The sequence below is a fragment of the Rhagoletis zephyria genome, unplaced genomic scaffold (genome assembly GCF_001687245.7).
Source record: "Rhagoletis zephyria isolate East Lansing unplaced genomic scaffold, Rhagoletis_zephyria_1.1 Rzeph_scaffold_16623, whole genome shotgun sequence".
In the NCBI taxonomy this organism is placed as follows: domain Eukaryota; kingdom Metazoa; phylum Arthropoda; class Insecta; order Diptera; family Tephritidae; genus Rhagoletis; species Rhagoletis zephyria.
Genome location: NW_016173687.1, coordinates 1 through 11,670, shown reverse-complemented (window position 1 = coordinate 11,670; position 11,670 = coordinate 1). Strand labels below are relative to the sequence as shown.

Below are 11,670 nucleotides of genomic sequence, written 5' to 3'. Positions count from 1 at the left end.
TGAACCAGCTGAGAGTGAGACGGTGACGATTACAAAGAAATTCGGTAAGCTGTAGCGAGTGCGTTGTACTCAAACGCAATGGTTATTTTTGTTATTGCTTTATTATAATTTTATTTTATTTTTTCTTATCTTTTATTCCCCGTAGACAAACCATCACCACCGCGTGCTCCAACGGAAGTATTCGGTATGTCAGATACGGCATTTACACTCTCATGGGAACCTTCGGAAAGCGATGGTGGCTCAAAGATTATTGAATATATTGTCGAAATCAAAGAATTCCATGAAACCGTATACCGATTACTTGGTAGCACAAACGGCAATGTTACAAATATACTGGTTAGTGATGTAATAAAGGATCGGGCTTACCAATTTAAAATATATGCCAAGAATGAAGTTGGCACTAGTGAGGCGCTTGAGACTGAAGACAAAATAGTTGTAGGCAGAAAGATAAGTAAGTGGCAAACAAATTTTTTCATTCCATTTTATAAATGTATACATATACGTACATACTTACATTTATTTATATGATTTATTTAGCGAAATAATATTTTAACACACAATTAAAAAATTAATGGATTTTTTTAAATTACAAAAAAAAAAAATATTAAAATTCACATAGTCATAAGTATAAATGCGTAAGTGGACAATTGACAAAGTCAAACTAATATTGTTTTCTTTTCGACCGAAAAATGTTACCCGCGGAAATTCTAATAACTAAGGCAAAGAAAAGCTGATATTGTTTGTATTTAGAACAGTTTTTACATTAATGCCGAAGAAGTGTTCTTACGAAATGATGCGGAAGGAAAACTGAATCACATTGCCAGATCGATTCTGCAAGTAACCGATGATTTTGTAACCGGAAAATTAGATTACCCAAAATGTTTACCATGTTTCAATGTTTCTTGTAACCGCAATTCTAGTTAACTTGGTAACGTTTTAATTTATACGGCAATTCTGCTAGCAAGTTTTGTGGAAATTCTGACACTGCATATTTTATGGGGCAATATTTTGTTACCAAACTCCGTAAAGTGTTTAAAAATTACAGCAACTTTATTTGCCAGTTACAAACTTTTTATTACCAGCGCAGAGCAAACCTGTGAGTTTAGATACGGTATTTACGGTAATTTTCTCTCTTTAAATGAATCTAATAGATTGATTTGCTTTATTTTGTCATTTGCCCACTTACTCTATATATGTACATAAAACCTTTATACATATCAGTCAAAAAAAATACCCTTGAAACGCTTCTGGCTTAATGCTTTGCCATGCTTAAAAGGAAGAATTCCATTAAGTATTAAGATACAAATATTACTAGTACGCCAGAAATACGTCAAAAGGAATAACTGCTTAACAACTTTAGAGCCATTTTTCTCGAAATTGTGTGCATTTGGATAAAGGCATTATTATACATATCTAACGGGATATAAATACTCGTAATACCATGTTCAAGTAACCATCTAAAGTGAGCCAATTAAGTAAATATATCAACACAACATTTTGACACCGGAAAATTTTTAAATTGGCTTTATTGCTTCACATGTTAAATTGGTAAAATTTCTTGATTTCTTATGTAATGAAGTTTAGTCAAATTCAATTTATCAACTTAGAATAAAATTTATTTTAATTCAATGTACAAATTTTCATATCGGTCTTTTACTAGGGGGCTGTCACAACTCAAGAAATGAGATATTTCAATTTGCTACCAAAATGTAGAAACAAGAGATGCATATGGTCTTCTTAAGAGAGGATTGAATTGAAGAGCATTTTTGATGAACAATATAACTGTATCACACGATTGGACATTTACCCACACTTTGGTGCAAATTGTATCCCAATCGTGTGAATACACAAATATTTTTCTTTATCTCAATCACGAAAAACAATTTGCTCAAATTTTTCAATAGAAGTTCACTGTACCAATCTTGAACCACTTGAACCAATCGTGTGACTACAAAAAAAAAAAGTCGTCTCAGTTTTTTCACTTTGTACCAATAGCACAATATAAAAAATGTGCAAACCTGTACAAATGTACCAATCGTGTGGCACTGCCTTTACAGAGGCAGGGGTTATATGTAGATTAATTTCAACTCATAGCCGACACTAGTCCAATTGAAACGATGTTACGCAAAATAAATAACATCGTCCGCAAAAATAACTCTCAAAAATCATCAAGTTTCTTAAGCTACTTTAAACCTCCACAATATTATACTCAAATTTAATGGGCAATAAAACTGCATATCCAAATTTCGAATAAATTGAAATTTTGTTAACGGTTTTTGTGAAATTTTGCAGATTTTTATAAATCTTTTGCAAGATTTTAAACTTTGAGTAACATAGTTCTCGTCGTAGCACGAACTTTATATTTGTAAATAAATAATAAATTAAAAGTAATGTAGAAAAAATTAATTGTCAAAAATCTTAAAGGAGTCGTGTCTCTAATTAATGAGCCACCGGTGCATTTAAAAAAAGGCAATTAAAACATTTTCTGCAGCCAAAAATAGGATTTGTGCAGATAAAATTTTATTAAAATTGACAAAAAATGTTCAGCTGTCCAATTTGGCATACTATTTATACACTTTCACACATACACACATATATTTTTGGTCAAAAAATAAAGTCGGAATGTTAATGCTCTCACCCCCTGGCGTTGTTCTATACCGAAAAAATATATCCCTGTTTCTCTTCAAGAGATTTCGAATAATAATAAACTTTTGTATTATTATTGAAAGTCTCCTTTGAAAGAGAAAAAGATAGTATTTCCGATCGAAAATTATTGATTTTCAAGAACTTTATACTATTTCTACGAGAAATTGTTTCTACACCGTATAAAATACATGGAAAACTTTGAGCGCTTTGAGCGACATCTAAATATTATTTGCTTTTAAAGTAAAAAAAAACAGTGGTATATTTTTTGGGTCAGCATAGACTAACCGGACTTTACTTTTAATTGAACCAGCCTAATGTAGATATGTATGTACATCCTAAAATATTCGCTTACCATTATTTGCTAACCCAAAAATTTGCTTCATTCCTCATACGCAAACGCTGATATGCTTCAAATAATGCAACTAACTGCAATCAAATATACTAAATACAGTACGGGCTGGAGAAAATTTAGGTATGTATGTATGTATATATGTACTATGTGCTTTAATAGAGGCTGTGTAGTAGAAGTTAATTCTATTTACATAAACGAAATATATTTTATGGAATTATAATACATTTTTATCGTGCGCAATTTTTCATACGAGTGCGTAGATCGAACTTTAAAAAATATGCAGGCCTGCGAAATTTAACTTTTTTCCCATTAAATTTTTATTTAAAAAAACCAACAGTATTATTTAAAAATACTCCTAAAGAGATTTAGTAAACCAGAAAGACTTATGGAAATTCGAACTTAACACTAGTAATACGAAAGGAAAATTAATAAAGGAATTTTCTCGGGAAATTTACGTGATGAAATTTTTTTTTATTATTATATTTTTCGTAACTTAATAGCTACCCATATCGTTACGTAATATCTACCCAAATTGCTAATTGGTAGTGGTTGTGTGGTGTAAACTTTTTTCATTAAATGATTTTGCACTGAAAGCAAAGAGTTCATAAATTTGTGGATTTTTAATTACGAATTCGTCGATGAAATTTTCCAATATACATACATAAGTATGTACAGTATATACCGCTTAATTGGAGATGAAAAAATCCATTATTTTTTGTTTTAATTACACAGGTTTATCCCTATGTTATTAGACGCGCTGAATGCGAATCCGAGGTCTGTTAGCCTCCACCACGTCAGGTTCGAGGCCATTTTAAGATCAAGTAGGAAAAAATTCATTAAAAATAAACCTGAAAATTCATATATATGGGGTTTTTTACTCGCTAAACCCGAATCGAAGGTCCATCACCCTCCATAATGTCAGTTTTGAGGTCATTTGAGGGCAGGGAAGCCAACTCGTGGGGAATTCCCCGATTTGCGGGGAATTTCAGTTTGCGTGGAAAATCGGGGAATGTACAGTTTTTTGTGGGGAATATCAGCTCGTTCAATGCTAGTACATATAATAAAGTTTCGAATGGTCAAAAACTATTTTTTTAGAATTTTGTTTGTCGCATTGCTTTCATATAATGAATAAAAATAATTTATTTTCATATGGAAGAAAACCGCAAAAACTTTGGCAAAAAAATTCTAAAACGAAAATTCTTAGATACTTGAAACTTGCACTTTATTACAATAGAATTAAATGGACTACAAAACGGCATACTCAAAATCTTTTAGAAAATCCGATTAAAAAGCTCGAATCGGTTGAATTTTTTCAAATATTACACAAAGTTTCAAACTTGTATTTACACGGTATTTGTTAAAGAACGAACTATAGTTTTATAAAAAAATAAATCAAATTAAATAACACAATAAAAATACTTGGTGCGATTAAAATTTTTTCGACCAGTGTATGTACGTAAATANTCTCGAATTGGTTGAATTTTTTCAAATATTCACAAAGTTTCAAACTTGTATTTACACGGTATTTGTTAAAGAACGAACTATAGTTTCATAAAAAAATAAATCAAATTAAATAACACAATAAAAATACTTGGTGCGATTAAAATTTTTTCGACCAGTGTATGTACGTAAATATTATATAAACATATTTTATTACTAATTTGTTAACTAACTTTATAAAAGTTTGGTTTGGTTTATGAATACATAGATAAAAAATACATTCATTTTGTGGTGTTTCTTTTTTTTTTGTTTAATAAGGAGATATCTATGAGTGGGGAATTTTACGAAATTTCAGGCAAAATCGGGGAATTTCATTGTCAAAATCGGGGAATTCTCAAAAAAAGGTTGGCTACCCTGTTTGAGGGTCAAATAGGAAAACGAATTTATGCAATAGAAATAGTAATTCATTTTTTTGTTTTTGTTGTAGTTGAATCCGAATATGAGGGTCCCTTGATTATTCAAGGTCATCTAGAGGCCATGCCGAGGTCATCTCAAGGTAGAATTCTGAAGAATNTGTTGGCTACCCTGTTTGAGGGTCAAATAGGAAAACGAATTTATGCAATAGAAATAGTAATTCATTTTTTTATTGTTTTTGTTGTAGTTGAATCGGAATATGAGGGTCCCTTGATTATTCAAGGTCATCTAGAGGTCATGCCGAGGTCATCTCAAGGTAGAATTCTGAAGAATGGTATTGAATGTTCTGATTTATTCAATGAATTTTTCCCTACTTGACCTTCAAATGACCTCGAACCTGACGTGATGGAATAACATAGGAATATAGAGGTTTGGTTCAATATTCAGTTACCTTTTTTCTTCTTTGTAAACCTGTGTTATTTATCTGTTTCACTTAAATGATGAATTTATTTTCACACCGAGTTAATTAAAATAAGCGGATAACCATTTAAGCGGCAGTCAATTAACGTGAGAAAATTGTTCATACGTGCGAATTCTGCGATTCAATGCTTTTTTACTGTTATAATTTATTAATGATTTTTGTTTAAAAATTCTCAACAGCTCCTCCATNGTTTATTCCATGAATTTTTCCCTACTTGACCTTCAAATGACCTCGAACCTGACGTGATGGAATAACATAGGAATATAGAGGTTTGATTCAATATTCGGTTACCTTTTTTTCTTCTTTGTAAACCTGTGTTATTTATCTTTTTCACTTAAATGAAGAATTCTTTTTCACACCGAGTTAACAAAAATAAGCGGATAACCATTTAAGCGGCAGTCAATTAACCTGAGAAAATTGTTCATACGTGCGAATTCTGCGATTCAATGCTTTTTTACTGTTATAATTTATTAATGATTTTTGTTTAAAAATTCTCAACAGCTCCTCCATCACCACCGCAAAATTTGCGCATCCCTGATGTGACGAATCGTAGTGTGACTCTTGACTGGGAAGTTCCAGCAAGCAACGGAGGTTCAGAGATAACTGGTATGTATCGCGATTTGCAGCAAATTACATATATACAAAATGTTCAAATATTTTTCTACATTTATAATATTCCTAATACCAAGACGTTGGACTATAAAAGCGTTCAAATACAAACATCTACATACGTCTTTGCTCGCCCTTGAGCCAAAGTCGGCATTATGTTTCTATGAGCCGAACTCTCTTTTGCACATACAAAAGCATGGGTCGTTATCTACAGTTAGGCAATCAGCGAGAAACTATATAATTTCCCTACTTATGTAGTAGCAAATGTTTCCTGTTTGGTTGTTGTTTCTCACAGGGTGCGTGCATGATGTACATTTTTTGGAACGAATTTCCAATTGGAATGAAGATATTAATGCCATAAAAATATATGTATACAAATATCTGCTGACGTTCTTTTATCTATCATTGGCATGGTAGAAATATGGATCTATCGAAATTGCTGAGGAGTAATCATAGCAAGGAAAGCTGCTTTATCGGATGATGAGTGACTTATAAAGTGTGATTTTTGTAGGTCGAGAGAGGACTTTNGGCAGGGTGCGTGCAAGATGTACATATTTTGGAACGAAATTCCAATTGGAATGAAGATATTAATGCCATAAAAATATATGTATACAAATATCTGCTGACGTTCTTTTATCTATGTATCATTGTCATGGCAGAAATATGGATCTATCGAAATTGCTGAGGAGTTAATCATAGCAAGGAAAGCTGCTTTATCGGATGTTATCATTGTCCATCCTTCTGCACATGATGAGTGACTTATAAAGTGTGATTTTTGTAGGTCGAGAGAGGACTTTACTTCTCGATAGCCTACTCAGCCAAAGTAGCAGTTGTTGGTAAAAGTAATTCTCCATTGGATATCAAGGTACCCAAATAAACGAGGTCGTCTACGTTTTCAAATTTGTAACTTTCAACAGTTAAGTGGATGCCAAGACGCTTATACTCTGACTGTTTGTCTGATAACATGAGATATTTCGTTTAGTCCTCGCTCACCACCAGACCCAAACGTCTTGCTGCTATATTTAATACCGAGAAGGAAGAACAGACGGAGCCCTTTTTTTTAGTGTTAATGTAGCTGTCGGCGGCATACGCCAGCAATTGTACGCTCTTGTAAACATCAGCTTAATGTATCCCCAGGAAAGGGAATCAACCTTCGTTTGGTATCAAACGGCTCGGAGAGGTCCTTTCCAATCCTGACGGAGCTGGTGGTATTCGCGTGGATGCCCAATTCAGACATTCCTTCATAAAAACAACTTATTTTCGTGTTATCGAAAACGGCTTTGAAGTCGACAAATAGCTGGTAATTTTCGATCCTCTTCTCGCGGACCTTTTCCAAGATTTCGCATATTGTGAATACCTGGTCTGTGGTGCATTTTCCGGGTCCAAGTCCACACTAATAAGCCACAATAAGTTCGTTGACGGTGGGCTTTAGACTTTCACGCAATACACTCGATAAGACCTTGTAACCTATGCTTAGAAGGCTGATCCCGCGGTATTTCTTGTGGATTGGGAGATCACATTTAAATTCCAGTCGTCGGCATGCGTTCATCTGACCATTTTTTGCATAAGATTTGATGCATGCACTTTATCAGCTCCTCGCCGCCGTACTTGAATAGCTCGGCTGGCAGGCGTTTAGCTCCAACAGTTTTGTTGTTTTTTTAGCCGCCTAATTGCAGTTCTTACCACTCACATCAGGTGGTGGAACATCGACTTCATAATCATTGACTAGGTGTTCAGGTTGGTCATCTCCACAACTTTCAGTGCTGCTACGATTCAATAGGGTGGAGAAGTGTCCCCTACATAATTTAAGTACGTTCTGAACATCGGTCACGTGGTCGCCTTGATTGTTCTTACAGGAGTTCGCCCATGTATTGAAACCTTCCGTAAGCCGCCTAACTCCCTTGTAAAATTTTAGGGTTTTTTCCTGTCGGCCAGAATTTCAAGCTCTTCGCATATGTTGGTTTGTTGAAGAGTTCTATCTAAGAGCAAGTGTGAGTCGAGTGGCGAATGCATTGGCCAGCTTTTCGGCACAGGGCCGGGTGCGTATCTGGGCTGCAACAAGATAGTGGTCCGAGTCTATGTTTGGCCCTCGGAGTGTACGTACGTCTAAATCACTGGGAGCGCGTCTTCCATCTATCACAACATGATCGATTTGTTTTCTCATTTATCGATCTGTAGACAGCTCAATATGCCTTAGTTATGGAACGATTACTGGGCTAAATTAGGTCACTCGTAAATGAATGAAATCCGATTTGAGCATTCAGTTTAGAATATTCGTTACCAATTTATAAACTGAAATAATTAAACTTTAAAGAACTCTCATACAAAAATACACATCTATAGATTTTAAACCGTTCTTTTACGTTCGCCCAGGCTACTGTATTGAAAAACGTTCGGCAACATCAACCAAATGGACAAAGGTAATCACCTTAGATGCACACTGTCGCCAATACACAGTGGATAACTTGAAGGAAAAATGCGAGTACTGGTTTAGGGTATCAGCTGAGAATGCGGTTGGATTAGGTGCACCAGCCGTAACCGAGAGTGTATCCCTCAAAACACACGCAAGTAAGTGTAGACTACACGTTTAAATACAAAACATTGTGCCATATTTATCATTTTGCAATTGAATCTCATTCAAATAGCCGTTCCTTCACCGCCCACTGCGCCATTGGAGGCGCGAGTACTTGCCGCCAATGCACACATATTCGAATGGGGTATACCCGAGTCAGATGGTGGTGCGCCACTGCTCGGCTATCACATTGCAATACGTGACATGAAGAAAACGATGTGGATCGAAGTGGGCCGTGTACCGGCCGGTGTGCAAAGATTCCAGATACGCGACCTACAAGAGAATCATGAATATATGATACGCATATTTGCAAAGAACGAGATCGGTCTTAGTGAACCACTCGAATCTGAGGAGCCATATAAGGCTATGACAGCAGGTAAGATACACAATCATTGTCATGCTGCGAGAAAGCTGTTAAAAAGGAAAGCATAACTTACACATGTATTTCTATTTCTCTTTCCCTCACATTTCAAAGGACACTTGAGTTTGCCCGACGAACCGCGTACGGAAATGAGTAGTTGCAATACATCGTCCTGGTTGCGTGATCACAATATGGACGCGGATATTCATTCGTATGCTCGTGGTAAACTGCTGCGTCGAGACGAATACTTCTTCCGCATTTGGGCGAAATTGCCAAAAAGCAAAAAGAAGAAATCATCAAAATAATACTAGTTTGCTATGTGTACAATAGATGTTATGTTAGGCCGCAAATATTGTTGTAAAAAATCACAAAGAAAAACAAAGCTATGAGCGAATAGCTTCGAAACTACTAATTTTACTAAAATACTTATTGATAATTTTCATATTTATACAACGTACGTTCATTTAAATATTAATTGCATAGTTTTGGAAGCCCTTATTTATTTTATTGTTTTTTTTTTTGTGTTAATAATACATTCAACGATTTAATCTAATTGTAATGTGTTGATTATGCAACGCCGTTTAAAGTGCGTTGCCACATAATAACCATAAACCATTTCCTTCTTCAAATTGGTTATTTTTCACATATGTACATAGGTTTAAAAATGCGAGCGAAGAAAATTTTTGTAACCAACGTCGTGTGAAAAATAACAATGAAGGAATGAAATATGGAAAAAGATAAATATTGATTACAGAAGACATGAAATAATCTCATTAATTAAAATTTGAAATATTTTAAAAATTAAATCTCGAATTTCATAATATGTATAAAATTTAGTTTTGTTTATTATTTATTAAAACTGTGATAAATGTCAAAGAAAACATAAAAAAATGTCGCAAAATTTTTGAAATTACTACGAAAAAAAAAACAAATGAATTGTAAATACAATAAATAATACTTGGTGCGATTAAGCTATTATTTATTGTATATTCCTCTTAGAAGTTAAGGTGAAATTAAGCATTTCCTTTTTGGGAGACTTTTAAATGCAAATATAGGTGCGAGCATTTTAAAGGAAATCACTTAATTTCTCCTTCACTTCATGACTGTAAAAATCTCAAATTTACTTTTTTTATACGAACAAAAAATGAGTCTATGCATATGCATGCATAGTTACTATGCGCATTGCGATATGCAAATACATTTATACATATATGATTGTTCTGAATGCATAAATAAAAAAAATTAAATTTAGTTACAAAAATGTTTTATTTTCTTTACGTAAGACTGATGATCAGGACCGAAGAAAGAAGCCATACTAAGCGCTTAAATAAGCACTAAAACATTAATAAATATGTTCGAAGAACAACAAAAAATTTATGTAAGTACACTTTAATGTTTTGTTTTTTATTCATTTTATTTCAAGGTTTGGTCAGAATTCAAAATTTCGTATTTCCCACTGTTAATGTATCGAGTGCTATGGGGTATAGTCGTTGTTCTGGGTATGCAGCTACATTTTCACGGCTATACTCATCCCGACTGTTGCGACCTCGTTCGCCAATTCGAGTGGAGCATTGGTTCACGGCAGAAAGAGAGAGAGCTTCGGTGGGGCCACTCCGACATATTCGGTTTAAGGGCTCACTGAAGTCTGCAGCGGCTCGCTACATAAACGTGTATTCTGTTAAGAAACCATCCCCCTCCAGCAGTGGGTTGTGCGCTGAGTTTGGGATCCGCCAACACAAAACTTCGGATGATACCTCTCCTTTTTACGACGACCACGACAAAAGTTTAAATTAAATTGGTCGCTACCCAGGGGATACGTGGATATAAATATCCGGACGAATTGAGCTGCGATTTGAACCGTAAGCAAACAAATCACTTCTGGCCACTCCCAAGTGAATGGCAAAAGCTTTGCAGTATCTCAACTAAAACCTAATGTTTTTTAAACTCATAGCTCTACATACCTGTATACCAAATAGCCGGACAAGACGTTATTCTAAATAAAAAATAAAAATAAAATACAATTTTCCGTATACTGCAGTGATTCCCAAAGTGGTCCAGGTGGAGCCCCAGGGGTCCACGGGAGACTCGACAGGGGTCTACGTTAACGTGAAAAATACGGCGGTCCAAGAGTTGTAAGTGGGGGTGCACGAAAATTCATCTGGTCTCGATGGAAAATAACCAAAATGGTTGCTTGATAGCCTATTTATTTAACTTTGATCTGTAGTGCTCTTGACGCACTGGTGAACTTTGTGTCATCATACAGGTACAGACAAGCTGCACTTAAGGCATTGGCCAGCCCTCTATCTAACTACTTCCAAACTAGTTCGCAAATGCAAGTCTCGACTAAATTATGTTGGTAAAGATAACAAGCTTGCCTTACTCTGGATGCCAGGCAACTTGGAAACGAGGCTTCTGACCCTTTGGCCACAGTTGGCTTAGACCAGGTATTGCTCGATCCGCAACAAGTTATAGCACTCCTCACCTCGGCCATCGAAGCCACCATCAGAAACTGGGTGGACACTTCGCTCAGCAATGGCTAGGAGCCATAGAGTGGATGCAAGTGGGCAAAACTCATGTTTCCTTCAATGTCAGAAGGTCTATCTAGTTTTTTTGCTCTCACTGAGAAGACGGGACTGCTGACTGGTCACTTCACGTGGCACAAACACCTGACTGTGATAGGCGTAAATGACAACTCCATTTGCCAATCCTTCTTTGAAGAGGATGAGACGGTGGAACACTTTTGAGTTTCTTGCTTGCTTGTTTGTTTATCATCGATTTATCTAGATTTGATCTTT

At 35.2% G+C, this 11,670-nt stretch overlaps 1 protein-coding gene across 1 annotated transcript; it reads left to right on the top strand.

Annotated features, from left to right (window-relative positions):
- Positions 1 to 6: 6 nt before the first annotated feature.
- LOC108379538 (titin-like) lies at positions 7 to 10,126 on the top strand. Its single transcript, XM_017635893.1, has 7 exons — positions 7 to 44; positions 146 to 451; positions 3,098 to 3,118; positions 5,835 to 5,939; positions 8,316 to 8,510; positions 8,588 to 8,890; positions 8,990 to 10,126. Exons 2-7 carry the CDS (start codon positions 187 to 189, stop codon positions 9,178 to 9,180), a joined length of 1,080 nt encoding a protein of 359 aa, XP_017491382.1. The 5' UTR covers positions 7 to 44; positions 146 to 186; the 3' UTR covers positions 9,181 to 10,126.
- Positions 10,127 to 11,670: the final 1,544 nt, after the last annotated feature.

Coding starts and splice junctions, on each gene's coding strand:
- LOC108379538 (XM_017635893.1), top strand. CDS start 187: ATGTCAGATACGGCATTTACACTCTCATGGGAACCTTCGGAAAGCGAT. Junction 5,940..8,315: donor CGGAGGTTCAGAGATAACTG/GTATGTATCGCG, acceptor ACGTTCGCCCAG/GCTACTGTATTGAAAAACGT. Junction 8,511..8,587: donor ATCCCTCAAAACACACGCAA/GTAAGTGTAGAC, acceptor TCATTCAAATAG/CCGTTCCTTCACCGCCCACT.